The sequence below is a fragment of the Gadus chalcogrammus genome, chromosome 12 (assembly GCF_026213295.1).
Source record: "Gadus chalcogrammus isolate NIFS_2021 chromosome 12, NIFS_Gcha_1.0, whole genome shotgun sequence".
NCBI classification, from domain to species: domain Eukaryota; kingdom Metazoa; phylum Chordata; class Actinopteri; order Gadiformes; family Gadidae; genus Gadus; species Gadus chalcogrammus.
The window spans coordinates 4722063-4748144 of NC_079423.1; the positions used below are offsets into that span (position 1 = coordinate 4722063).

The following is a 26082-nucleotide window of genomic DNA, read 5'->3' on the forward strand; positions in this document are numbered from 1 at the left end:
CGCGCAGTAATGACGTCGGCATCAGCTTCGCGCACACACACGTGTGGTCAAAGTTGAAAGATGGCTGGTTCGGTTTCCCAGCAGCTTGAGGAATTGTTAAACCCTTTACCAAAATTCGCAGACCCCGAGAACGACCAGGACGATGAGACAAAAGCCCAAGTTGATGACAGGTTTGACGAAGACGATCACGAAGATCACGAAGATGGGTTTGGCCTTAGCAATCTGCGAAAGCACAACACATCTCTGCTGGCTGAGACCGATCGCCGATACGTGGGACAGGCAGTATCTCGTAAACAACTGCTTAAGGAGATGGGTCAATCTGATGAAGAAGGAGATGATATGTCCGAAACGAAAGGTGAGGACGATGATGATGATGACCACGACGAAGAGATCGAATCCGACGAGTGTGATGATATTGCATCTGGGGCTGAAAGAGAGACGCAAGAAGAGCAGCTGATAGGGAAATCAAATGGTACAGTCAAAACCCTTGTGTCTAACAAGAAACGTCCAGACTTCGTTTGTGCTGAGGGTGTTGACTTGCACAAGTTAACAGAAGGGATGGACGATCTGGGAGCGAGTGACGATGGGAGTGATGATGATGATGGTGATGATGATGATGGAGAGGAAGATGATGATGATGACTCTGAAGAGGGGACTGAGGATGAAGACCAGGGCACAGTCAAGACCTTCTCTAAGGAGAAGGTGGACGAGGAAGTTGAGAAGGGCAAAGCAGTGAAGAATCAGCTCATCCTGTGGGACCAACTGCTGGAAGGGCGAATCAAGATCCAGAAGGCTCTCGCCACGGCCAATCAGCTTCCACAACCGCTGACGTTCCCAGAGTTTAAAAAGCAGGGCGGTGCAGAGTTTGCTGGGGCGCTGAAGAACAGCCACAAAGCCCTGAAGGCTCTCCAGCGGTCTTTACTGGAGCTGCAGGACCAGCTGCTGCACCAGAACCCCGACACCAGGCCCATCTCCATGGGGAAGAGCTATGGAGCTGCGGCCAATAGCGACGATGAGCTCAGCGAGGTGATGGAGGTGGAACCGGCGGCTGGATCCGGCGCCCTGAAGCGTAAGCTGGATGTGGGACAGTACCCGGCCTTCATGGCCAAACGCTTCGCTGACTTCCAGCCCTACTGCAACGGCACGCTGCAGAAGTGGCACGACAAGACCAGGCTGACCATGGGCAAGAGCAGCAAGGGCTTTGGCGCCTTCGAGCGCAACATCGTCACCCAGGTGGAGCAGGTGCTCCTGGACAAGGAGAGGCTGCTGAGGAGAACCCAGACCCGCCGCACCGAGTACAGGGTCCTTGGGAAGAAGGACACGTCGTCCGCCGCGCCCCCCGAAGAGCCGGCCGCACCCCTTGAGGATAGAGAAGAAGAGGAGCCCGCGGACGAGCAGATGATGAAGGCCAACCGGCACCTCAAGGACCTGGACGAGGACATCTTTGACGACGACGACTTCTACCACCAGCTCCTCAGGGAGCTGATCGAGCGCAAGACGAGCGCCGCCGACCCCAACGACCAGGTGGCCATGGGCCGGCAGTGGCTGGCCATCCAGAAGCTGCGCAGCAAGATCAAGAAGCGCGTGGACACCAAGGCCAGCAAGGGGCGAAAGGTGCGCTTCACCATCCACAGCAAGATGGTGAACTTCATGGCCCCGGTCGACCACAGCCCCATGAACGACGAGGCCAGGACCGAGCTGTTCCGCTGTCTGTTTGGCAAAAACTCGCCGCTGGAGGGGTCGCAGGTGGGCGTCATGTAAAGGAGGTCAATGTCGATGAGGCCTTCGGACCCTGGCAACCGCCCGAGACGTCTACCTGGACTATTATGGTTCATATTCTTGGTACCGAAGATTAATGTTTTGTATGAATTATGAGGGAATGGGATTGGATAAAGTCCATTGCTTTGCAGATGAGCCGTGTCTTCGGTTAGCAACGTTTCTTTAATGTGTATAAGCACAATATCTGTTTAACTTTATAATAGGCTTTTAAAACCCCAATATCTCTGTGTTCTTCTACCATAAAGTCTCTATTATGACAATGACTTTCTGTTACCAAGTGTATCACTGCAAAATATTCAATTATATACACAATTGTTAGGAAATAAATGTAGTGATATTTAGAAATCTTAAATTCTGTAGTTTACAATATGTAGTTACCCCAAATATAACTGTATAAAATAGGGAAAGGGGGTCAAAACAAACATATACAGATTCTACTTTGGGATTCACACTCAAATCATGTACTACTGAGACAAGAGGCCATTCACAAGACCGAAAAATAGATTTATTACCTGAGCAATTAACATAAAACTGTACAGAAAGCTAAACATCTCAAAACAGGCATCCTTTATCTGGCTTATGCGGCATAACATGGTTCAAGTTAAACAGTTAGAAAAACATTGGCTCATTAATTGAAACATTACTTCATGTATTTGCAGCCTGAGGATTGTATCCCATTTGTATCCCATACTGTTAAACATAACACAAGGAGGTAACTTTATTAGACCACAGAGGGAATGGCCCTTTGTCACACCAGATGCACATTTTGGAATATCACCATAAATAATGTTAATCAAAGTATTTAAATTCATGACAAAATTGGTGATTCATGTTTTTTCTTTGGTGTTTTATCATGATACTAAACATGATGCATTTGAAGTGTGAATTCTTTGTAGGATGTTAAATAACAAATAGACACAACTGAATTTCAAAACATTTAAGAGCTGTCCTGTGCTTAGTAAGCTTGCATTGATAATTATTTGCAGATCTTCATCTCATAAAGCCCTGAAATTCAGACAGCACTAAACTACATTGCGTTTTCCTTAGAAATTTTAGGATCACTGGCCAACACTTGTTACGCTTTGAGAGCAAGACTATTACTATAAAGTGGTTGAGCCCAGTCTTAGACCAAGACTATTTTATGTCTCGGCTCAACCATTCAAGGCAGTCACATAAGGTAGTTCAGAAAATAATATCAAAATAAGACGCGTGTTCCCTTTTTCATCGTCCTTAGTCAGGCAAGAAAGGGACCATAGCAAAAGAGGTTCTTTATTTTGCATCAAGCCCTTCCTGTCGAAGAATGCATTGTGGTCAATGGGGGCGACTGCTGGGCTCAGTGTTTTGCAGGTTCTGAGTCAATTCATAGTCCTCCAGGCAGCCATTGTTCTTCTTGTTTAAACCCCCATTGAGGATGTCCTGGATGTGTTGAACTATTAGGTTTATGGCAACTGTATCGTGAGAAGAAGAGTTTCATCAGAATTAATCGATTTGGATTTAAGACAACTTATTCCTTTATAACATGTATGATTATTTTAGGGGGTTTATATTCAATCATATCGTTATTTCCATTCCAGTGAGTCGAAGAAATTATGCTAACCGAGGTTGTCTGCGCCTCTGGGTATGATGACGTCAGCGTATTTCTTGGTCTAAACAGAGGACACGAAAGTTAATTATTATTAATTCAGTACATTCATAGACAGGTGGATCTAGGCTTGACAGGCCGGGCTATTCACCGGTAGGCAGAACTCCTCAAAAGCAGGTTTGACGAACATGATGTACTGGCTGAGTACGCTCTCCAAGTCCCGTCCTCGTTCACAGATATCCCGAAGCACTAGGTGACCACAAAAAAAGTTGGAACAATACCTGTTAAGAGTAGTTAAATTCAACTATTGCAACTTTCCTACAACACATTTTTATTATTTGAAACTGAGGCTGCACAATATTTGAAACCAATATGGCAAGTGTAGACCTACAGAACAAGGTATACGATAGCCATACTTCAGGTATATGATTTAGTGTATGTTCAATCCAATGAGTGCATACATTACTCACATAGGTCAAGCCAACAATACTAGTACCAGAGGTAGGAGTTTGAATCCTACTCAATGCCATGTTCTACCAGTTGAGACAGGACCTACTGTGCAGACTCATAAAAGTAGACTAAAACTATATTAATTTAATGATTGTTGTCCCTACAATGTGAGGTGGTTTGTTGCTCACCTCGGCGTGACAGTCTGGTATCGGCGTCTGTGTCGACGAACAGCTTCATTTGGAACATGTCCCGGATCTCCTGAGCATAGAACATTAGAATGCCCTCACAAAGCACCACATCTGCTGGGTACACCGTCACAGTCTCCTCTTTCCTGCACTCAACACGCATAAGTAATTTGTTACTTTTTCACAGAATAAAAGATTTTTCCAAGGCAGAGGACATTTTCTTTGTTCTCGTCTTGGAAACGCCTGAACATATCAGTAACTCATACATTTCACATGAATCTTTGGCATAAATGTTTCTGCAAACTGCATTTTTTTCACAATTATTAAGGGACAAGCACCCTTTTTCCCCGGGAGCCTGGATGACATTTCTGTTATTGGTTACTTTTTATTGTTATTTTATATTAGAAGCCACTGGACGGAACCAAAGACCAATCTCCAACTAATGTACAAAAAAGGATTCTGTGCCAACACAAAAAAAACACGTCATGATGAAATGAAAGAAAAGCCTACCTGGAATGGATGACAAAGTCGTACACTGGAAGCTGCACTATTTTGCCCTCCAAGATGTCCCACAAGGTGGAGATGATGAGGTCATTATCGAACGCATCTGAGGAAGACAGAGGGTGAAGAAGAACGATGACAAGCAGTACCAAGCCTAATGCTGTCCCGTCCCTTCCTCTCCCTTCTTGCATCAGAATGGATGTAGCATCCGGGCAGACCTGCATCCAATAGACCTCTGAATAATAAGTCCCTCCACCGAGGCTTTTGGTTCCATGTTTAAATGTCTATGGAAAATAACGTGGGGTTTTTGAACGATCGTACGTGACCAACTCTATAGGTGGCGAAGAAGTAAAAGCTGCACAGGTTTTGAACTACACACTTTTTCCATCTAGATTCCACTTGGGTTTTGGATTGTCGGGGCCGTAGTTAACTATTATTAAATAGTCGCATTGTCCTGCGTACTACGGTGACGGTTTCTGGGCGCCCTGGCGATTGCTCCCGCTCCCCCTCCCTTCTCCGTTTATTTCGTCTTTTTTAATTGACTAATTAAGGGCGCTACCAGAGGGTGCCCCCAACGCATTTGCCGCCCCTAATTATTCATAAATGTTAACCTCCTTAAAAACCTTAAAAACTAGCATGCTAATAAAAAATCACCCCCCTCAGTGTTGTCATGGCGATATGAACTAAACATACTAACTAGAATGTTTTTTTGGACCCGGCTGTAAATAGGTTTAATTAGACTGTGAAAACGGCCTGTTTAACAAGTGAGTCAACGAAGAATTGCTCACTTTTGGTACCACCTCGTAGTGGTCACCCGGTGCCACTGCAATGTTTGTGACTTCCGCATTGGATGCTGGTAGAACTCGCTGTGGTTGGGGCTTGATCAGAATACTTGCACAGTCTGGGATATCCGTCATCACATGACTAAAGCCGAACTAGCTTAATGCAGCCTATAGACACCACAGGACAACAAACAGGCGCTAACCATTGCTTTCCCCTTTCGACCCATTGTTCCTGGACCCGACAAGGCAAAATATCAATACGTTATTGATATTTTCTAGTTTGGCATTATACATTCATTCAGTCATTTTCAAGGAGAAACATCTGAACAGTCAATGACAGGACAACATGTATATCACAAAATTACAAAACACTCATGTCCGAGAATGGACCCCTGCTTAACTGACCAACATCAAATCAAAGAGTAACCCTGACCCCGGAGCGAGGGCCATACATATACCTGGATGGTCGAAGTTGAACTGTCCCTTCAGAGCTCTGGCTTTCTGCTCAGGGGAGAGCACCCTGTAGAAGCTGTCCAGGCTGAGGATCACCACCTGCCTATGGTGGTGGTCGATCTTGTTCTGCCCAAGAAGCTCCATGATCTTACTGCACACCGACGACTGTAGCCAGGGGGAAAACAAATGAGCATTGCTCAAGTGGTGATGGCTATTGGGCTAATATTCAAAGCAACGAATAGTGAATAAAGACGCATATCATTAAGGAACGGGTGGTTGCAGAAGGATGAATGCAGCCCCTTAGTCAAAGTATACTACTTTCCATTGTTCAAGTGCTCGAAGGGAATAGGTCACTAGACTTACAATATGTTCTTTCAAAATGGAATTTGGGCATACCACGATTGAGGCCATAATGTGCCATACTTTGGAATGATTTGACATAAAAGCTTTTTCATTCTATAAATGAAAATTTGTCACAAAGGAAATCCATACACTACAAAAGATACAGACTGCAACAGTGGATGGGGTAAACAATGAAAAATAGAACAGGTGTCTTAAAGAACGGTTGGGAACCAGGAAGTCCAAAACCACGAGAGATGCTCTCCCATCCCACACTTTCCCATCTGGTGCGTACACGACGAGGTACGCAGCCCACTTTAGTTCCCTGCTACTGAACAAGACTGATACAATTAGGAACAATTTAAACAAGATATATATATATTTTTAAAAAAAGACAACAGGTTACCCTCAATTGACAGCGATTGCTATTTTTATTTTATGCAGAAATGTTAGGAAAATACTCCTCGGAAATTTGAATAAGAGATGGGAGACAAGTGGATTCTAGAGTCTTTTAAAGTCCTTCTTTATTTATTTTTTTGGGGCAATTTATATAGTTAGAGAGAAAATCACTGATAATAGCACTAATATTTTGTATTATAATCTAATCCTAACCATGAATGATAGAATCTTCAAGAAGTCCATTGCAGAACCACGTAATGGCCGCATTGTAGACCAGTCTGTAGACACCAAACAGACCATCCCTTTATATTTATAAGACAATACATCTGAACGGTTAACATACGAGTGTCGCATAGCACAGCAGACACCATTTATCTTAATCAAGTAAGGACAATGATTATTCATCTTTAAACAAAACCATTTCGGTATCATGTTTTGAGAAAGTGACATACATTATTCGGATACCAATGTCAAAACGACATACTAAAAGGTCAGGCAGCGTGAATGTAGAGGTTGTCAAGAATCGGGTTACATTTCATCCTCAGCGTCTTTACCCCTGGCCTAAATCCATCAGCAATCGACCACATCTGAATCAGCTGTTCAAAAAGCTTTATGTCATCATGAACCCTCTGATGACATGAGTGTGATGTAACACAGGCCACCCAAACCATCTATAATGCATTTCAATGGTTCAATCCTAATTTTACTACGCGATAGATACAGCCCTGCTGTATGAGTATATCCTAATCTTTAAGTGTTGGAAGGAATAAACAGAAAACATCACTGTTAATGTTGTATAATGTGCTAACCTTGCCACTGGCAGTTCCTCCAGCGACACCGATTAGAAAAGGTTGCCGATTGTTCTGATCATTTGCGGTTTGGTCATCCGGCTTTGTTTCGTCGTCCCCTGCCATGCTTCATCTACAGCGCGCATCCACTGACAGCTTACTGAAGGTGCTGGCCGCTGGATTCGCTCCTTGTTGATGAGGAGGAGGATGATGATGATGATGACGAGTATAATGATGAAGATGACGACACTGATGATGATCGTGGTGATGTTATGACTGCTTTGGGTGGTGGAGATGATGATTGCTGGCAGCAGTATGTTTAAAAAGCCTTGATTTACACACGTGTGTTTGTGTGTGTGTGTGTGTGTGTGTGTGTGTGTGTGTGTGTGTGTGTGTGTGTGTGTGTGTGTGTGTGTGTGTGTGTGTGTGTGTGTGTGTGTAAGAGAGAGAGAGAGAGAGAGAGAGAGAGAGAGAGAGAGAGAGAGAGAGAGAGAGAGAGAGAGAGAGAGAGAGAGAGAGAGAGAGAGAGAGAGAGAGAGACGATCGTAGTATATTCAAATAAACAATACAATATTCTAAACATTAATTATTATTATTCAACATTATTTAATTGTTCCTATTATTTGTATCATCTAACTATATTATGAATAAGATGAATATGTCCAACATTCATACTTTATGTCACCGGATGGAAGAGATCCAGATCGAACCGGAAGTATTAGAAGGCCCTTTGACCTTTCGGGAAGGCTGACTGTGCTTACCGAACCGCTGTGCTCGGTGTAATGTGTCGAAGATTGTTCTATTTAACATAATCTCTTGACTAATATCTCAGTGGTTTCATTCAGTGTATCGGACAGAAAATCATGAGCACAATGTTCGCGGACACCATCCTCATCGTGTTCATCTCTGTCTGCACAGCACTGCTCGCCGAAGGTAACGAAGGGACAAGTGGACCCCCACAACCATATAATCCCCGGTTAATGGTTGGACACGATAAGCATTGATTCAAAAATAATCTGGATATTTGAATGAGTAGACCTGGATTTTATTCATACATTCGGTGACATTGATGGCTAACGGTAATTGTAATAGCCACCATTGCTGGCTACTAGGATCTAACACGATTATATATACTTTTTACTGACCTCGTCTCTGGAGAAAATCATGCTGGGAGAGATCCATTATTTTTTTTGCTTTGAAACGTTGTAAATTAAACGCATAATGTAAATTGTGCGTAATGTTCAGATGACTGGCTGTGTTGTGGTCGAGACGAGTAACCGAACTGGTTGAGCAAGGCATTGACACTAGCAGGCTTAAGGGGTTCGATTCCTATTGTGGCAACCCATACTAAGAACGTATATGAACAGGCTATTGGAAGACACTTTGATTAAAAATGTCAGAAAAATATAACATCCTATATTCCTTGCCTACTTTCTTCAGGTATTACATGGGTTTTGGTGTATCGCACTGAGAAGTACAAGCGGCTGAAGGCAGAGGTCGAGAAGCAAAGCAAGAAACGTGAGTGCCTGTTTTGGTTTTATATCGTAAAACATTGCTGGTTAATCAAATGTGTGGTCCTGAGAACATTGTTAATTGCTGGATTGATGTAAAATGTGTCCTTCAGTTGAGAAGAAAAAGGAGACCATCACAGAGTCTGCTGGACGTCAGCAGAAGAAAAAAATTGGTACGATTTATAATATTCATCATCCTTTCTAATACATTTTTCTTTAAATCTTTTACAAACAGTAACTGACATAACAGCAACTGACATATTATCACTTAACATCAACTAGCTAATTTTTTTATCATTCAACAATCTTGTGTTGTAAACAAGTGAAGATGTGGGTGTATATTTCTTGAAATTAGTTTTTCAAGAGCTTTGTCTTGCTGAATTTATTATACAGAGAGACAAGAGGAGAAACTGAAGAACAACAATCGAGACTTGTCCATGGTAAGATATACCACTTTTATAATGATATGTTTGGAAATTGACATGCTTATTTATTTTATATGAAACAATAGTATATTCTGTACAATCTAGTATCATAGGCCTTACACCTCTGTGTGGAATCGTTAAGGTCTATACTCATTATGATAACATGTGTATTGGGAGTGGGTTTTTGTGCACCCAGAGATTAACCCTTCTGTACCGAAATCACTTACCACCAACCTTGGTCTTCTGGAAACAAAGTTTCTTGTTACTTGTACCTTAAATAACTGATTGTTGTTATTCATTTTATTTATTCCAGGTTCGCATGAAATCAATGTTCGCCATCGGCTTCTGCTTCACTGCATTGATGGGCATGTTCAACTCTATGTGAGTCTTGGTCACCTATAAAATATGAATTAAAATTTAGTTAAAACTATATATTTATAATAATAATAATAATAATACATTTAATTTAGAGGCGCTTTTCAAGACACCCAAGGTCACCTTACAGAGCATATAGTCATCATTCAAAACTATGTAAAACAGACTAGGAATAAAAGGAAAACAGAGGTTAATTCAGTAATTTGCAATTGTTTTCTATTGAAAAAAATGAATTATCAATGACAATAGTGTTGTGTTCATTTTTCAGCTGTAACATTACTTGATCATTATATTCTCCTACAAAGATTTTATTATAAAAATGTTAACATGCATCATAAAGAATTTTTAATGAAACATTAGGGAAAGTAAGTAATAGACGTGGAGTTCTAGAGATGGTTTTCTACTTTCCCTCTGGGTTGGTACTTTCTATCCGGTTTGTAACAATGTGTTATTTTTCTGTTGTGTTTAGCTTTGACGGAAGGGTCGTGGCCAAACTGCCCTTCACCCCCATCTCCTACATCCAAGGCCTGTCCCATCGCAACCTTCTGGGGGAGGACTTCACCGACTGTTCCTTCATCTTCCTCTACATCCTCTGCACCATGTCTATCAGACAGGTAACCAGGAAGGAAAACCTAAATTCAAACCAATATTCAATACTACAGAAGACTCCTTTAGGATGTTATTTCTAATATGGACTTGAACAGCTGTGTATTGATGCCCTGAGACTCTGTAATCTGTCCAATTGTTTATTTAGACACTTGCTGAGTGGATAGAATGTAATTTTTTTTGGCTACTACAATATAATTGCAAATTACTGAATGAAAAGGTAATGTACTCTGAAATGAGGATGGATTCATACATTTTTAAATAGATTTGTCTTTGTTAGCATGAAAATGGATTGCCTATTGATCGCTCAATATTAAAAACCAGCCCTCTGTTCATCCCCATGCATTCCAGTCTGCCCAGGGTCGAGCTTTTTCTGTCCCATTATGTTCAAAAGCAGTGAATCAGCTTTTTCTCTCTTTTAATAAGCTCTTGTGTCTCTGTAAAAACCTAACACCAAGCCCTAACCCCAGATTGAGTGTTACATATATCATCATACTTCTTGTTTTTTTTCCTAGAACATTCAGAAGATGCTGGGCCTGGCTCCATCCAGAGCGGCCACCAAGCAGGCTGGCGGCTTCCTGGGACCTCCTCCCCAGGCGGCCAAGTTCTCATAAACAACCAAAACGACAACAACAACAACGACAACAACAGCTGGCGGTTTTCACACGCTCCTCAATACACGCGTGTCTTTGTCTCCGCCTCAGCGGTGACAAACTCTGTGCCGAGTGGATCTCCCAGCCGGGTTATAATGCACTGCGTGGAATTTAACCTTCACCCGGTGTCACTGGTCATGTTCATATTTTTGGTCTAATAACTTGTTTTATTTAATATTTTTTTAGATTTCTTTCCACAGAGATGTTGAATAATAATGATTTAGATGTTGTTGTTTTTTAAGTGACATGGCTGATGCTGTTTTGTTTATCTGCTCTGAAGATGAATTATCATAATTTTCATACAACAGTATTACTGTCAATTGTTGTTTATAAGAAGGTAATAAAGTTTTATTGATACACTTCATGGTGCTTTTTTGATCTAAGTCGTATTGGAATTGTTTTTGTTTAATGAATATTTATTGTGATGGTAGACCAAGGAAAGTATAAAGGAAAAGCACATTTGCCATTGGTAAATTAATGTGTTATATATAGTTTCTGGACATTTTACTAAGAACGTTTAAAGGAATTCCCTCATCCCATATGTGCACAGTAAGCTGGGTATCTGTGTGCCAGATTGACAATTACTGTTCTGGTAGAGCGTGAGATGTGCTGTGGCTTGTGGTTATCCTCTGAATAACAACCCTGTCTAGAACTAGCTGAGCATATAAATGTGGGGGTCACTGGGTGTCACCAGAAGAGATGGAAGGGAAGAATTGGGGTGAGTCTGAGGTCCAGTATATACCGGAAAACACTGAAAAACCTTGTTCCCGAGTTGTACTTCCCTGTGTCTTTTGGTTATTAAACCAGAGCAAACTTTCAGTGCCCCAATTTACAAAGTCATTGTAACTAGTTTGACATGGAATGCTGAGTACCTTTGGAATCCTGTAGTCTGTAGTCTGTAGTCTACCATTTACTTACAGTTTTTCTCAGTCGCTTTGGTTCATTTCTCAGATCAGAATTGAAATTCTCAACCTGTTCAATCTTCACGTCAGTGTGTCACAGTGGGTACATCCATGCACATGATTATGTACAATTCTCTGCTCTTTCCTACATTATCAATTGCTTGTGTCATGTTGATCAAAATGTATTGTAATGATCTCTATGGAATAGTTTCACCTCCACAACATTTAGGCATTAGTTCATTGCATATGCGTCTTTACATGCAAAATGGTTCAACAAATTGTCATATGTCAAGCATATGTCTATACATTTCTATACTCTGGCATTATTCTCTTTTTTTTGTTCTTTTTCTAAATCTGTCCTGAATTGGTCAATTGCTGCCAGGTGAATCTTGACTTTCTCTAAAGAAGGGAAAAGTTTGAAGCGTTAGATCAACCAATGATCAACCAGTTTGCTGGAATAGCTCAAAGGTGCATCTCCTGAACCATGAACTGGCAAGTATATATATAGCTGGAGCACAACACAATGTTACATTGTCTGAGAATTTGTAGCCCAACAGACAGGAACGTCAGGAGGTGAAGGTGACTGCACTGTAATTCCTACAGCAATGCATGTACAGTTTATCCCAAGGAGGTTTTCCTATGTTCACATTTCTAGCAATGACATGGTCTGTCAACAAATTACAGTAAAACAGTCAAAGCGTTAACGTGAATCTTGTCCAGTCTCTTGCAATCAATCTCCCACATACACTAAGGTGTAACTTACAATTTACAATAATTGTCTTCAAAACTTTAACCATAGTTTACATCAGAACATCCTCCAGAGTACACTGTTATATTGACCACATGACTAAGCAATTTTACTGTCTTATCCGTAGACAATGACACAAGGACTTGTCATTCTGATGGCACTGACAGGTTCATTGAAACAGATATTTACTTTTGAGAGTAAATATCTTTAACCAAAAAAAAAAACAGAAAGGCTCTGCATTTTTCTTTAGAAAATTAATAGCATTGAAGTGGGAAAACAAATATTAAGGTGTGTTTGATTAGTATATCATCATAGCAGGACAGGTTTGCATTGGTCTGGTGTGTCTGGGTCCCACAACTCGGAAGCTATTGAGCAAAAAGCCATTTTCCATAGGAGATTAATGGGAATTTTTAAAAATTCTAATAAAATAGGAGGTGCAAAATAAGATTTTTTTTAGTGAGGTGTGTCTTGCTAGTAGGCAGGACAGGTCTTCATTGGGCTGGGGTGTCTGGGTCCCATAACTCAGAAGCTATTGAGCAAAAAGCAATTTTCCATACGAAATTAATAATCGAATATCTCTCGACTATCCAACATCAAACTAACTTCAACACGGTTGTGTACCGCGTGTGCTGTATTGAGATAATAATCAAATTTTCCTAAATGAACACAGTAATCCTGCTGTAGAAATGGTTGGGTTATGACAGAGGCAAGGGCGGGGCTTAATAGTAAGCGTGTCGGTGCGCGTGTTTTGTCTAAACCGCAGTTTAACATTGCGGTCACCCTCTTTTAGCGGATCGGATCGTGGCTGACCATTCAAGTTGCACAGTTGGTATGTATTTATTTGTACACTTTTAATTGCACTGTCGTCTGATATTATCAAATGCATGTCTACATGTGCAGCTAAATTCCGTTATATACCTATGTTTGGCGCAACCATTTGTGCAAAAGTATAATAAAAACTGAATGTCTCTTGTGTTATCTATTCTGCTCTCCCATTGATGAAGTTATTTAGCCCAAACCATAATGGCCCAGCTTGTTGACTCAATGCCCAGTGCATCGACCGGATCCGTCGTGGTCACAGACGACCTCAACTACTGGGGTGGCCGTCGGATCAAGTCCAAAGATGGTGCCACATCAGAACCCGTGTTCGAACCTGCGACTGGTAGGGGGGTAGTGGTTACCAATCTATTTCTATTCTAAATTTATTCTATGGATTAAAAAGTGGAATTTAAAAGTTGATGTATGAATTCATAAATTATACAACGAGAGTTGATTCAGCCTTTTTACTCCTGGCAGCTGCGAAAAACGTCTCTGATCTTCCTGCTGTGCCATTGCAGGGCGAGTGTTGTGCCAGATGGTTCCGTGTGGGGCTGAGGAAGTGGACCAGGCCGTGCAGAGCGCCCAGGCTGCCTATCTGAAGTGGAGCAAGATGGCTGGCATTGAGAGGTCCCGAGTAATGCTGGAGGCCGCCCGCATCATCAGGGTAAAGCTTTTGGTTTTCAACTGACCCTGCAGGACCCGTGATGCCACAAGAGCAGGGGTAGGAGAAAGTACAAGAGCAGGGGTAGGAGAAAGTACAAGAGCAGGGGTAGGAGAAAGTACAAGAGCAGGGGTAGAAAGTATGCCGAGGGGCTATTTGCCGGGGCGGGTATTCCCTCATTATGTTGCCATGTGAGGGGCCATTCAGTACTTCTATAGGAGAGGACTTTATTATCATACTTCCATAACAAATGCTCTACACCAGGGGTCACCCACCTTTTTGAACCTGAGAGCTACTTCATGGGCACTGAGTCATACGAAGGGCACCCAGTTCTATACACTCTTCTGAAACAACAAATTTGTTCAGTTTGCCTTTTAGTTATACGATATTAATGATACTCATCTATGTGAAGGCATGTTAATTAATTAGGTTATGTTAATGATTTCTCACAATAATTATCAACAATGACTTAAAAAAGGTTGTTCAATTGGAAAGAGTTGTTCAAGAATGAGTAGGGCTATTTTTAGAACAGGCCTGCGGGCGCCTCATGTGGTCCTTGCGGGCGCCATGGTGCCCGCGGGCACTGTGTTGGTGACCCCTGCTCTACACCAATGATATTTGCCCAAAAGGCCCTGTGTGGAGGTGTGTGTGGATGATGGCTGGTTTAGCCTCCGCTGGCTGAGTCTGAATGATGGGACTCTGGGGCTGGGTGAGGCTACACACATGTTGCACATTGAGCGATCAATGGACACGGGTTAAAGCAGCCCATCACCACACAAACTCTAGGAGAGATCTCCTCCATGGCAACATGGAGCCACAGGCAGTATCATCCTACAAAACATAAAATTATCTGGCTTCCTCATCTCCACTCTCCATCCTTTGTCTTTGGAGGTGCCCAGAAAAGCCACCTAGGTACACAACCTAGGTGGCTTCTCTGGGTACCTTGTAGGACGATACATGGCCTGTAGCACATGCATTGCTACACACTTTTCCATTTTGTGGAATAAATCATACAATAATTAAAGACTTTTTCATACAAGAAATACACATCAATAGGTACAGTTTGCTACAGCAGTCAATCAAGTGTTAACTCTCATCAAAACATTTACATAAATGGGTTGAGGCATGTACAAAGAGCTACCGTTTTCCACGTGTGATTGAACGGTGGGTCATCGGTGAAGGCATGTCTTCTTTATAAACACAAGATAGGATCATGAACTCTTAAACTCTTATCTTTTGAAAAGGGGTTGCATTTAATTGTGCCGTAACCTTCCATTCTTTTCTTTTGTCGGCAGGAGAGACGAGACAACATTGCGAAGCTGGAGGTGATCAACAACGGCAAGACCATCACCGAAGCAGAGTATGATATCGACGCTGCCTGGCAGTGCATCGAGTACTACGCTGGGCTGGCCCCGACCCTGTCAGGTGACTAGAACCATCACCTAGAACTGCATCACTCCCATTTCCCTAACCTAGAACTGCATCTAGACCATAAACCTAACCTAGCGCTACATATATACCCAGAACCCTAACCTAGAACTACATCTTCACCCAGAACCTATCCTAGAGCTACATATATCCAGAACCCTAACCTAGAACTATATCTTCACCCAGAACCTATCCTAGAGCTACATATATCCAGAACCCTAACCTAGAACTATATCTTCACCCAGAACCTATCCTAGAGCTACATATATCCAGAACCCTAACCTAGAACTACATCTTCACCCAGAACCTATCCTAGAGCTACATATACCCAGAACCCTAACCTAGAACTATATCTTCACCCAGAACCCATCCTAGAGCTACATATATCCAGAACCCTAACATAGAACTATATCTTCACCCAGAACCTATCCTAGAGCTACATATATACCAATTACCCTAACTTAGAAGCATATTCTGATATAACCCAAATCTTGAACTATAACCTAACCCTATTTGTAGGGTTTTTAATAAAAGCCTTATGCACCTTTTAGTCATGGCATCCTGTGTGTGTGTGTGTGTGTGTGTGTGTGTGTGTGTGTGTGTGTGTGTGTGTGTGTGTGTGTGTGTGTGTGTGTGTGTGTGTGTGTGTGTGTGTGTGTGTGTGTGTGTGTGTGTGTGTGTGTGTGTGTGTGTGTGTGTGTGTGTGTGTAGGCCAGCACATCCAGCTCCCTGGGGGAGCGTTTGCCTACACCAGGAGGGAGCCCTTGGGTGTGTGCGCGGGGATCCTTGCCTGGAACTACCCCTTCATGATCGCTGCCTGGAAGTGTGCCCCAGCTCTCGCTTGTGGTCAGTGTGTGTTTGTTTGTGTGTTATTTTTTTTATTTCTAGTTTTTGTGTTGAGGCTTGAGTCCTGTTTGGTCAGGTTTTTTCCTGCTCTTTTTTGTTGTGAGACTCGGCATACTTTGTCGCTCCTTGTAAAGAAACTCTCCCCTGAGCTTTGTTTTGTTTTATCGTACTTCCCCGCTAGTGCTTGTTGGTCCCATCATTTCTTTTATTTTTTGGAAGAGGCTTTCAACAGGCTCAAAGCCAGACTGATCTGCACAGAGGAATGGAATAGGATCTCAGAGATCAGGACACTCTCACAGTGCTACCACTTCACCTGATTCAACACACACATTTGAACAACCAGAATCATTAGAAAACAAGACAACGACAGTCAAAGTCAATCTATACCTCAATACATATAGACATGACACAACACAAGTCACTATCCCTATCTGGGTGGAAGAAGGTGAGGAGTTGGGATGTATTGCACTGGGATGGATATGGACTTGTATCTTCTCCTTCTCATTCACTATGCATTCCCCCCTCCCACCCAACCATCCACCAAAAGGCAATGCCGTGGTCTTCAAGCCCTCCCCCATGACCCCTGTGACGGGAGTGATCCTAGCAGAGATCTTCCACGAGGCGGGGGTCCCCGTGGGCCTGGTGAACGTGGTTCAGGGCGGAGCGGAGACCGGCAGTCTGTTGTGCCGCCACCCCAACGTGGCCAAGGTGTCCTTCACCGGCAGCGTGCCTACTGGCAAAAAGGTACGCGGCTGCCATGTGCTCTCTGGAATCTTGGGTGAATCTTTGTTAAATTTGGTCTGCTTTCTTATAGGGCTGCTCGATTCTGGGAAAAATCGTAATCGCGATTATTTTGGTCAATATTGAAATCACGATTATTCAAACGATTACTTTTGAGTTTGAAAACATGACAATTTTCAGTATGACTCCGATTATTTTTTTTGTAACTTTGAAATTTCACCTTTCAAAAAATACACAAAATGGTCAAAAAGAAAATGTTCCGATGTTAAATGATGTACAGATATGTATCAAGCTGTTCTGCCCTTTCTATAAAACATAAAAATAAAAAATAAAAAGATTTTGTTAATATTGTGATCGTTTGACGCCAAAAACGAACTTGCGATCAAAATTCGATTTAATCGCCCAGCCCCACTTTCTCAATAATGAGGTCTGCCTTAACCCAATATCTTTTCAAACCAGCGATCAAAACCTTTTGGTTTGATGCTGGTATCAACATTTTTATTTTATTTTACCATGTTATACTTAATTTGACATTACTTATAGTGATTGTCTTTTATTGGTTATCCTTTAGATGTCTTAAAGCAACACGATTATCTTTTGTGTTTTGAAGGAGAAAATATAAAAATACATGCCTTGTCTCACGATGATACTATCTAGAAGTTTGAAACTGTGTCCAGGTAACTGATTCATAAGAGTAGTCTGGACCTTGGTGACAGTCAGTGGATGTGTTTGTCGTTGGATCTCCCCAGGTCATGGAAATGTCAGCCAAGACGGTGAAGCATGTGACCCTGGAGTTGGGGGGAAAGTCTCCACTCCTGATCTTCAAGGACTGTGAGCTGGAGAACGCTGTTCGCGGGGCGCTGATGGCCAACTTCCTGACTCAGGGCCAGGTAGGATGTAGTCCAGTAGTTTCTGGGCCTGGAAGGAACTGGGCTTCACATACATCTGAAGACACTGTAGGTAGCTTGAGGTTAGAAGTGTGTGGTAAAGGAAGTTTTACTGAACGAGTATTGAGAATTATCTCACTATTCTCCAATTTTTCTAATAGCCATTTGGTGCTGTTTTGTTGTGTTGGTTTTGAAGAGGTTTTATGCGTAGGTATATATGCTACACTAGCTTTAAAGGAACAATTAAAGTCTTCCTTAGGGCCTTAAACTAATTCAATCTTAATGTTTGACCTTCGAGATGGCATGCTAGTGACCAGACAGGTATTCCTTTTTCATTTACCTGGTGATAGAGTTTAGCAGAAAGTGCAGTAAGTTAATGTTTAGTCTGTCTGTAATTGTAGCTCCCAAAGACTTGCAGTCCACCCTGCCACTAGTAGAACGATAAACTAAACAGCCAGACCCATGGCTATGCTTCAGAGCAGACCTTTGATAGGGTGCTCTGCTGGGTTAAACGCACACCCTCAATCTGGTTTGTGTTCTACAAGGGTGCTTGGTGCTTATTAAAAGATTTGGACCTGTCATCTGATCCATGGTAAAACAGGTTTGCACCAATGGAACCCGGGTGTTTGTTCAGCGGGAGATCATGCCCCAGTTCCTGGAGGAGGTGGTGAAAAGGACCAAGGCCATCGTCGTGGGAGACCCCCTGCTGACCGAGACCCGCATGGGGGGTCTTATCAGCAAGCCCCAGCTGGACAAGGTCCTGGGCTTCGTCGCACAGGCCAAGAAAGAGGTGTGATGGGACTGTGAGATGTTGTTTTAGATCCATCAATTGATCTCAGTTTGTCAGATGTGTTTTAATTGATCTGTTGAGATTATTAGATTGGTTAAACTCAGATTATCAGATGCGTTAGGATATTGATACAATACAGTAGAATACATTGTTACACTACAAACACATTTCTAAACTACCTTCAAGGCATTTTTATAACAAGAGAAGCTGGTCAGAGATGTGGAGGGAATTAGACTACAAAGTTTTGTGGTAAAGCGATTCATCGTTGGATTAATCACAGAAGTCAATGTTTACTGGTGCTCTCCCAAGACTTGTGCAATCCTTATCATATCTGACTGTGAACTGGCTCATTCCAGTACAGCACCTATTGATACGGCTAGTAAATCAATAAATGATATCTCTTCTTCTTTGTTGCAGGGAGCGAGGGTTCTTTGTGGCGGAGAACCGTTGACCCCCAGTGACCCCAAACTGAAGAACGGCTACTTCATGTCCCCCTGTGTTCTCGGTCTGTTCTTCAACATAATATTTGGTGGATAGGCTAGTGGTTAGGGTGTTCAACTCCCGTCAGAAAGGTTTAGGGTACAAACCCCAATGTCTACAGCCTACCTTTGGGCATGCTTCATCAAGACGCCCTAAACACTACCTGCTCCTTACCAACATTCAGTGACAAAATGGCTGCTAGGACGAAATTTAATTACTATTAATGGAATATATTTTGTTATTTTCTCTGAAACAACACTTGGGCAGAGTGTAAAACAGTTTTTCGTCTTCTCCCCCAACGTGAAGATAACTGCAGGGACGACATGACCTGCGTGAAGGAGGAGATCTTTGGCCCTGTGATGTCTGTTCTGCCCTTCGACACTGAGGAGGAGGTCCTGCAGAGGGCCAACAACACAACATTTGGCCTAGCCTCCGGAGTCTTCACCAGGTCAGACCGTCATCTGGACCGCTCAAAGACACCAACAGACCGATGGATTTATACTCTGCTTGTCTTCTTCGCGCTCACCGCACGCTATAACTGCATTCCTTTGGCTACAAAAAACACTTTGCAGCCCTCCAGCGTTTTCCCGCATCTGTTTGTCTGTCTGTCTTTCTGTCTGTTTTTCAGTCTGCCAGGCGTTAACTCCTGAACGCCTGACAATATCATAATTTAATAGCCACATACAGCCAGCCGCACTGACCTTCTGGACTCAGGAAATTGATGATCAACCGATTGGCGAAAGAACTGTGGAAACGGTTGCGACATTCAATTTGTTGCACAAGAGCGGTGCTCCCATTTTACCCCTATATGTCTCATGCTTCTTCCTTTTTCATAAATGTTGTGCTATTACAATGTTATCATCCCTAAAGTATGTTTGGCATAGCATTCATTCTTTCTACTATGCAATTTGGATATACATACACATTTCTGGTGTGGTGTGTGTCCAAATGGACTGCTAGGCAAGAGTCTAACCCGTCCTCTTATGATCCATCTCTGTGACATAATGTTCCTTCTGTAAGCTGTTGTCTCGACCCATTTGGGATGTGTAGTCATGAGAGGCCTGGTCTGTTTGCACCCAACAGGGACATCTCCCGCGCTCATCGCGTGGCTGCCAACCTGGAGGCTGGAACCTGCTACATCAACACCTACAGCATTTCCCCCGTGGAGGTGCCCTTTGGGGGGTACAAGATGTCAGGTGAGACCCTCCCCTCCAGTAGGAACCCTGCCAGTCAAACAGTTTTGTTGGTATTTGTAACACGTTGGTGTTCTTCAAAATAAAAGCGCAGTCTTATTCTCTGGTATTAGCTTGTTGTTCAATACGATTTTTTGCTTCAGTGAATAGGATGTTCTTTTAACATTATACTAGACCCTATCAACTGTACGGTAAAGAAACTTTACCAGGTGATGTACTGATCCAACTCCTAGGGCTTCACCATGGTTGGTATAAATACTACTGTAGTACCTCACAATGTATGTATACATGTATAATATAAATGCATGCATACCATATGTAGTACTGAACTCGTAGTACTTTGCTGATAGTTCTTGACCATATATAGTACCGATCCTCCTGTAGTACTTCACTGGTCTAATTATATTACTGATCCTACTGTCGTGCTTCACAATGTGTATTACTGATCCTATTGTAGTACTTGTTGACACATTGTTTGGTACTGATCCTACTGTAGTACTGTATAGTACTTATACTGCGGTGTTCTGGCAGGCTTTGGCAGGGAGAACGGCCAGGCGACGGTGGATTACTACTCCCAGCTGAAGACTGTGATAGTGGAGATGGGCGACGTCGACAGCCTCTTTTAGACACTTCTTCCCTCACTACCTGTGTTTCCAGCACTGTATTACTTTATGGCATAATTTTGACACACGCACTGCGTCAGTAGAGCGGATCACAAAAGAGCTGACCGGGAGAGCTGCAGCAGCCAGGTGAATAAAGATAAATATGTTGACTCTTTGTTGTCTTTTTTGTATTGGTGAACACGATCAATTCATAATACTTGACGCAATTTTATTGATAGGGTACACTGCACGTAGATTCCAATATTTATGCATGCTTCAAAGTCACATCTCGACAGATTCAGATTTCTTGATTAATCCAGATGTCAATAGATCTACTTAAGATATAGAAATATATGGGAAATAGAAAAATCATATAAATGTCCAAAAAACATAAAACGGATGTAAAGTTAAATAGCTTTAAACTAAAATATCTAATAATTATACAGCAGGCGCACACACCATTAGTGTGAAAATCCTCAACCGGATGTAGACCGGTACTTACAGGAAGCAAAGCAATAAATCCGTGTCGTATGACTGCTGAAATTTTGTTTTGGTGTCGTTTTTAAAAATGCAGGTAAGTTAACAAATTCATAAAGATATCAACTATGTGATATTGATTGAAACATGTAAATTGTATTTCTGAAACTTGCTTAAAATCCTTGAATTTGTTGTGAATGCTCGAACCCCAATTCCTTTATAAACGTCGCCTTCCATTCAGATCAAAATTGCAGTGCTTTGTTTGTGTTGTTTTTAACGATTTAATATCAAGATTTGGTCGCACTTTCCCGTTCAAATATGTCTTAAATGTTGATTAAAAAGCAGCGAGAGGAGAAGCAACTGGAGGCGTCCGTGGATTTGCTGATTTCTCGTGTCGCACATCTTAAAAACGCTCTCCACAACTTCATCTACAAGTTGGAAAATGAATTTGAGAGACTGGCATGGTAAAACCTCGTTCATACTTTCCATTCTCTACCTTGCTGCCCCTACAATAAAACCAAGCAAACGTCTAATCTAATCCGTATCACAGGCCGTCTGTGCTGGACAATTTCGCTCTAGTCTCCGGGCAGCTGAACACCATCAACAAGCTGCTCAGGAACGAGAAGACGCCCTCGTTTCGTAACCAGGTCATCATCCCGCTGGAGCTGTCTCCTGACCGCGACGATGAGCTGGCTGTAAGGAAATACTCTAAACTGTTTTCATCCATGCATTGCACTGCACATATACAATGTGTTTTGCTTTGCTTAATGCACAGCTGTTTTTTGGCTGTACATTGTATAGCTCTTGAAAGGTGCTATTTAAATAAATATTAATATTGTTAGTGTTTTATCTAATTCATGCCTTGCATCTTTAGTTTCTAAGGATTGATAAAGTGTTGAATCTATCTAGTCCTGTTCTGTCCTTTCTGCTGTGACAAACAAGCTGGGATGAATAAAGTACCTCTAACTCCTTCCCCATGGTTGCCTGTCCCCACAGAAACTAACAGAGCAGCGGGTTCCGGTGTTCAGTCATGAGATCGTCCCGGACCACCTGCGGACTAAGCCGGACCCGGAGGTGGAGGAGATGGAGAAGCAGCTCAGTGCTGAGGCGGCTCGGCTCGGCCCAGAGGCGGCCCAGGTAAGGATCAACGTGTCCTGACTTTGTTTTGAGCTCAACAAATGTAAAATAAAATGGTACTTTATTAATCCCATGAAAAGGAAATTCTGAAATAAACCTATTGTCTACCCCAAGTTATAATTTGACTGCATTGAATAGGTACTAGGTACACCTTGGGTCTCTTTGTAGCCGGCATAGCCCACAGAGGCTTTTGCTGTATACCTGGGATTCCTGTCCAGAAAATGTTTCAGGGTGGCTCTTTCTTTCATACCTTCTGGTTCATTTATGTCAGACAGTGAAGCAAAAAGCACTTAAAGCAAATCGGAGATGAACTTGTTGGGGCGTTAATACCTATGTTAATTAGTACCAAACATCTTCTTCACATTATAAAGAATCATCAGACACAGGACCGTCTAAGGTAGCAAAGGGCATGGAAGTTGCATCGACGTACCTACTGCAGCAGCTGTTTGGTGTATCCTTTGGTCTGAACAGTTGCACGGTGTTAACCTTTGTTTTTGTGTGCTGCTCATTAGAAACAGATTCAGACCCTCAACAAGCTGTGCTCCAATCTGCTGGAAAAGCTGAACAACCCGAGGGAAGACCGTGACCCAGAGAGTTCAGGTAAACACGGAGCCGCCATCTTTGGTGGTCTGTTTACGAACAAGAACGGTTTAAATCATACACCGGATCCCTGTCAGCTTAACATGGCTCATAGGTCCTCTGCTATGTCTTATGTCTTATTACAGTCTCTTTTGAGATAGCAATGGCACTGTACACTGAGAGAAGACGGGACTTAAAAGGACTTGTAGCAGATTGGGGTTAAACAGTACAGATACATACATGTCTTTAAGAGGCACGTAGGGGTTCGACAGTACAGATACCTGTGATTAAGGAGAAGGTAGGGGTTAGGGTAAGACTAGGGGTAGGGGTTAGTGTTATACTTCACAGAGACGGGTCATTAATGAACCGTTAGGGGTTAAACCGTAGAGAGACGGGTCATTGAGGAGGAGGTAGATTTTAGGGTGTGTCTCTGAAGTACGCCTATAGGTTAGGTGGCGTACCCTGGGGGAGAGAACCAAGTACCTTTTCAGCTTGGAGTCGAACACCCTAACCACCACTAGACTGCCCTCCACACAGCTTTGATCCTTGAGAGAACCCACCCATCAGCCTCTTTAAGACCATTATAACCGTGACCTCACTCCTCAACCTCTTCTTTCAGCGATTCGCCAGAGCAAGCCCTCTTTCAACCCTGCCGACACCCTGGCGTTGGTGGGCGCCGTTGCGTTCGGGAAGGGCCTCTCAAAGTGCCGGCCCCCGGGCCCAGGAGCCCCTGGACAGGGACCCATGATGGGTGGAGGCCCCACCCTGCAGCAGGTCACCATTGGTGGGGCGTCAGGACAACCAGGTATCGTCGTGGTCACGTTTAACATACTGAACTCTCAACATTTTACATTTCAGCTCCCCAATTGTGACTATAGATATACTAATATACTCGGTGGTATACTGTATCCCTTTGTATACTATTTGTAGAATAAAAAAGCTCAATGTAGTTATTTCTTTCATTACTTACAGGGAAGATGCCAAGCAGCATAAAGACCAACATCAAGTCAGCCTCCGGCTCTATGCATCCATACAACCGCTGAGAAGCTATTTTTCAACGACTCCTTACAACTATTCACTCATAGTTACTCTGCTTCCTGTACCCTACCAAAAAAAGGAATATCAATATTGTTTCTTTTTATATGCCTGATTTTTCTGTTGCATAATAAATATTTACACCCAAACGATCGTTCTTGCGTTTAAAATCACACGTTTGTGTTGCGGTTGATCGGCCACTAGGTGGTGGTAAAATCCCACGTTTCAACTGATTGCTGCTCTTGGCATCCTTGGACAGTATGTAGTTTTCTGTAGTGATTTTCCAATCTTAATGGAATCATAATCCACGTTTTAAGACATTCGATTTTGGAACCTTTACAGTTAAAGACAAAGGTAACGGCAAATCATTTCAGTATCTTGTGATATTCAAAGGCCATCAACTTTCAAACAGTTGACATAATATATACTTATTTTCAAAGGCTGAAAGGACCTTGATTGCAAATTGGAACCATGCCAATGGACTAATGCCTATTCTAAACAAAACGTAAATCGTATTTATGGTGCTTTAATACTCTTGACAATTGAATTTGATTATTGAAACAAAACCAATATGATATTAGGTCGTCCATTAGGATCACGTATTTCCTTGTGTTTTGTTTCCTGTTAACGGATAGGACCATGTATCACTGGTCCTGTAGGCCTATACCCCGTTGCATTCTGCTCTTTATGCAGAGAGTAACAAGAGGGGTGGTGTGAGGGTAATGTGTGTGGACATCGCCGTGGCTGGCCTGATAATGTCAAAGTGTTTAATATACAAGAGGGGGGACTTGATGCTGACGTGCGAGTAGGGGGGTTCTCCCTGCTCTCGCGTCTGTCCACTCCAATCCCTGTCCCGCTGAGCCGCCGCCGTGACGGCAAAAGGACGTCGACCGCCGTGCGTTCACGGGACGCGGCGGGACCGGGGCTGACCTACATACGCCCTCTGTCCCCGGCCGCGCCAGACGTGTCGCCGTCGCTGCTGAGACGGCTCAAAGATGGGCGAGGTCGCCCTGCATTCAGCAGCTATGACATTTCTAACTAGAAACCGTCCTGAAAGGACAATATAGACGTGTTCTTCCCTTAGAGCCCCTGACAATGAGTAGGCCCCTAGTTGAGTGTTTTGACGATCATGGGATGGCACGCATTACTTTTTTGGGGTGGTTTGTACTTTGTACCTTCATTCTCGGAAATGTGCTGCGTATAATCTTAACGAATACGAAATACGAGTTCATGAAAACTTTCCCCAAAATTGTGTGTATGGACAAAGAGGAGAAAAATCGTAAAATAAATAGAACAAATCACTTTTAGCCTTGATTTCTTATATGTTTTGGTATTTAATATAGGCCTATCTATTTAGAAAAGCAGGCTTACTCTTCAATCAAATATAATACAGCCTAATGAAGTTGTTATTATCTTCAATGTTCGCCTCACCTTTTGCGGATATTTATTAGTGACATGACCTCTTAATAGCTGGACGTCTAAAGCTGCTTAAACATACCATCAGGGGTCAGTCTTGTCGCACTGTCGTATAAAGCCTGTGGACTCTGGCAACAATTTATACACATAATTTGCCAAGCCACCTTCCGTTTTAATGCACATTTCCATTCATAAGCACCACGGATGTGTAATGGTGCGTGCGTGCGTGTGTGCGTGTGTGCGTGTGTGTGTGTGTGTGTGTGTGTGTGTGTGTGTGTGTGTGTGTGTGTGTGTGTGTGTGTGTGTGTGTGTGTGTGTGTGTGTGTGTGTGTGTGTGTGTGTGTGTGTGTGATCGGGGCTTGTGGTGCATGTGGTAGACATCTCGGTTAGGCTGCAGGTTAGATAACAGGGAAACGCGAGCCGACAGCTGCCTCCTAAATGACATTAAGAGCCTTTAGCAGGGGACACAAGCCAGCAATACCCAGCAGTCATATCTTCATATAGGGAATAAAG

General features: G+C 42.8%; 5 protein-coding genes across 6 annotated transcripts; 4 read left to right on the top strand and 1 right to left on the bottom strand.

The window, feature by feature from the left end:
• The first annotated feature begins 4 nt into the window (after nt 1–4).
• On the top strand, nt 5–4192 carry aatf (apoptosis antagonizing transcription factor). The gene has a single exon (XM_056603669.1). It carries the CDS (start codon nt 61–63, stop codon nt 1759–1761), a length of 1701 nt encoding a protein of 566 aa, XP_056459644.1. The 5' UTR covers nt 5–60; the 3' UTR covers nt 1762–4192.
• Nucleotides 2552–7578, bottom strand: uck2a (uridine-cytidine kinase 2a). 2 transcript variants are annotated; one of them, XM_056603670.1, is made up of 7 exons: nt 7280–7578; nt 5738–5897; nt 4507–4603; nt 4000–4142; nt 3513–3610; nt 3377–3425; nt 2552–3227 (listed from the first exon to the last, which is right to left on the bottom strand). In XM_056603670.1, exons 1-7 carry the CDS (start codon nt 7382–7384, stop codon nt 3091–3093), a joined length of 789 nt encoding a protein of 262 aa, XP_056459645.1. In that variant the 5' UTR covers nt 7385–7578; the 3' UTR covers nt 2552–3090. The 2 variants fall into 2 exon arrangements, with proteins under 2 accessions (XP_056459645.1, XP_056459646.1); XM_056603671.1 differs by lacking the exon at nt 7280–7578 and adding an exon at nt 6096–6381.
• Nucleotides 7579–7969: 391 nt separating this feature from the next.
• tmco1 (transmembrane and coiled-coil domains 1) lies at nt 7970–10991 on the top strand. The gene is made up of 7 exons (XM_056603723.1): nt 7970–8191; nt 8699–8776; nt 8883–8942; nt 9163–9209; nt 9508–9575; nt 10039–10183; nt 10691–10991. The coding sequence occupies exons 1-7, from the start codon at nt 8122–8124 to the stop codon at nt 10787–10789; spliced, it is 567 nt and encodes a 188-aa protein (XP_056459698.1). The 5' UTR covers nt 7970–8121; the 3' UTR covers nt 10790–10991.
• Nucleotides 10992–13198: 2207 nt separating this feature from the next.
• aldh9a1a.1 (aldehyde dehydrogenase 9 family, member A1a, tandem duplicate 1) lies at nt 13199–21120 on the top strand. The gene is made up of 12 exons (XM_056604074.1): nt 13199–13307; nt 13483–13640; nt 13816–13961; nt 15254–15383; nt 16098–16232; nt 16780–16976; nt 17723–17863; nt 18462–18650; nt 19068–19155; nt 19437–19578; nt 20214–20326; nt 20855–21120. The coding sequence occupies exons 2-12, from the start codon at nt 13502–13504 to the stop codon at nt 20947–20949; spliced, it is 1515 nt and encodes a 504-aa protein (XP_056460049.1). The 5' UTR covers nt 13199–13307; nt 13483–13501; the 3' UTR covers nt 20950–21120.
• A 268-nt stretch (nt 21121–21388) lies between these two features.
• On the top strand, nt 21389–24323 carry med8 (mediator complex subunit 8). The gene is made up of 7 exons (XM_056604075.1): nt 21389–21499; nt 21745–21866; nt 21953–22097; nt 22399–22539; nt 23052–23139; nt 23738–23923; nt 24091–24323. Exons 1-7 carry the CDS (start codon nt 21494–21496, stop codon nt 24159–24161), a joined length of 759 nt encoding a protein of 252 aa, XP_056460050.1. The 5' UTR covers nt 21389–21493; the 3' UTR covers nt 24162–24323.
• The last annotated feature ends 1759 nt before the right edge of the window (nt 24324–26082 follow it).

Excerpts from the sequence above, each read along its gene's own strand:
- aatf (XM_056603669.1), top strand. The coding sequence starts at position 61 with ATGGCTGGTTCGGTTTCCCAGCAGCTTGAGGAATTGTTAAACCCTTTA.
- uck2a (XM_056603670.1), bottom strand. The coding sequence starts at position 7,384 with ATGGCAGGGGACGACGAAACAAAGCCGGATGACCAAACCGCAAATGAT. Across the intron at positions 5,898-7,279 it reads GAGGAACTGCCAGTGGCAAG|TCGTCGGTGTGCAGTAAGAT; the intron begins GTTAGCACATTA and ends CCCTGGCTACAG. Across the intron at positions 3,228-3,376 it reads CAGAGGCGCAGACAACCTCG|TTGCCATAAACCTAATAGTT; the intron begins GTTAGCATAATT and ends CTCACGATACAG.
- tmco1 (XM_056603723.1), top strand. The coding sequence starts at position 8,122 with ATGAGCACAATGTTCGCGGACACCATCCTCATCGTGTTCATCTCTGTC. Across the intron at positions 8,777-8,882 it reads CGAGAAGCAAAGCAAGAAAC|TTGAGAAGAAAAAGGAGACC; the intron begins GTGAGTGCCTGT and ends TGTGTCCTTCAG. Across the intron at positions 9,576-10,038 it reads ATGGGCATGTTCAACTCTAT|CTTTGACGGAAGGGTCGTGG; the intron begins GTGAGTCTTGGT and ends TGTTGTGTTTAG.
- aldh9a1a.1 (XM_056604074.1), top strand. The coding sequence starts at position 13,502 with ATGGCCCAGCTTGTTGACTCAATGCCCAGTGCATCGACCGGATCCGTC. Across the intron at positions 13,641-13,815 it reads CGTGTTCGAACCTGCGACTG|GGCGAGTGTTGTGCCAGATG; the intron begins GTAGGGGGGTAG and ends GTGCCATTGCAG. Across the intron at positions 13,962-15,253 it reads AGGCCGCCCGCATCATCAGG|GAGAGACGAGACAACATTGC; the intron begins GTAAAGCTTTTG and ends TTTTGTCGGCAG.
- med8 (XM_056604075.1), top strand. Across the intron at positions 23,140-23,737 it reads CCGTGACCCAGAGAGTTCAG|CGATTCGCCAGAGCAAGCCC; the intron begins GTAAACACGGAG and ends CTCTTCTTTCAG. Across the intron at positions 23,924-24,090 it reads TGGGGCGTCAGGACAACCAG|GGAAGATGCCAAGCAGCATA; the intron begins GTATCGTCGTGG and ends CATTACTTACAG.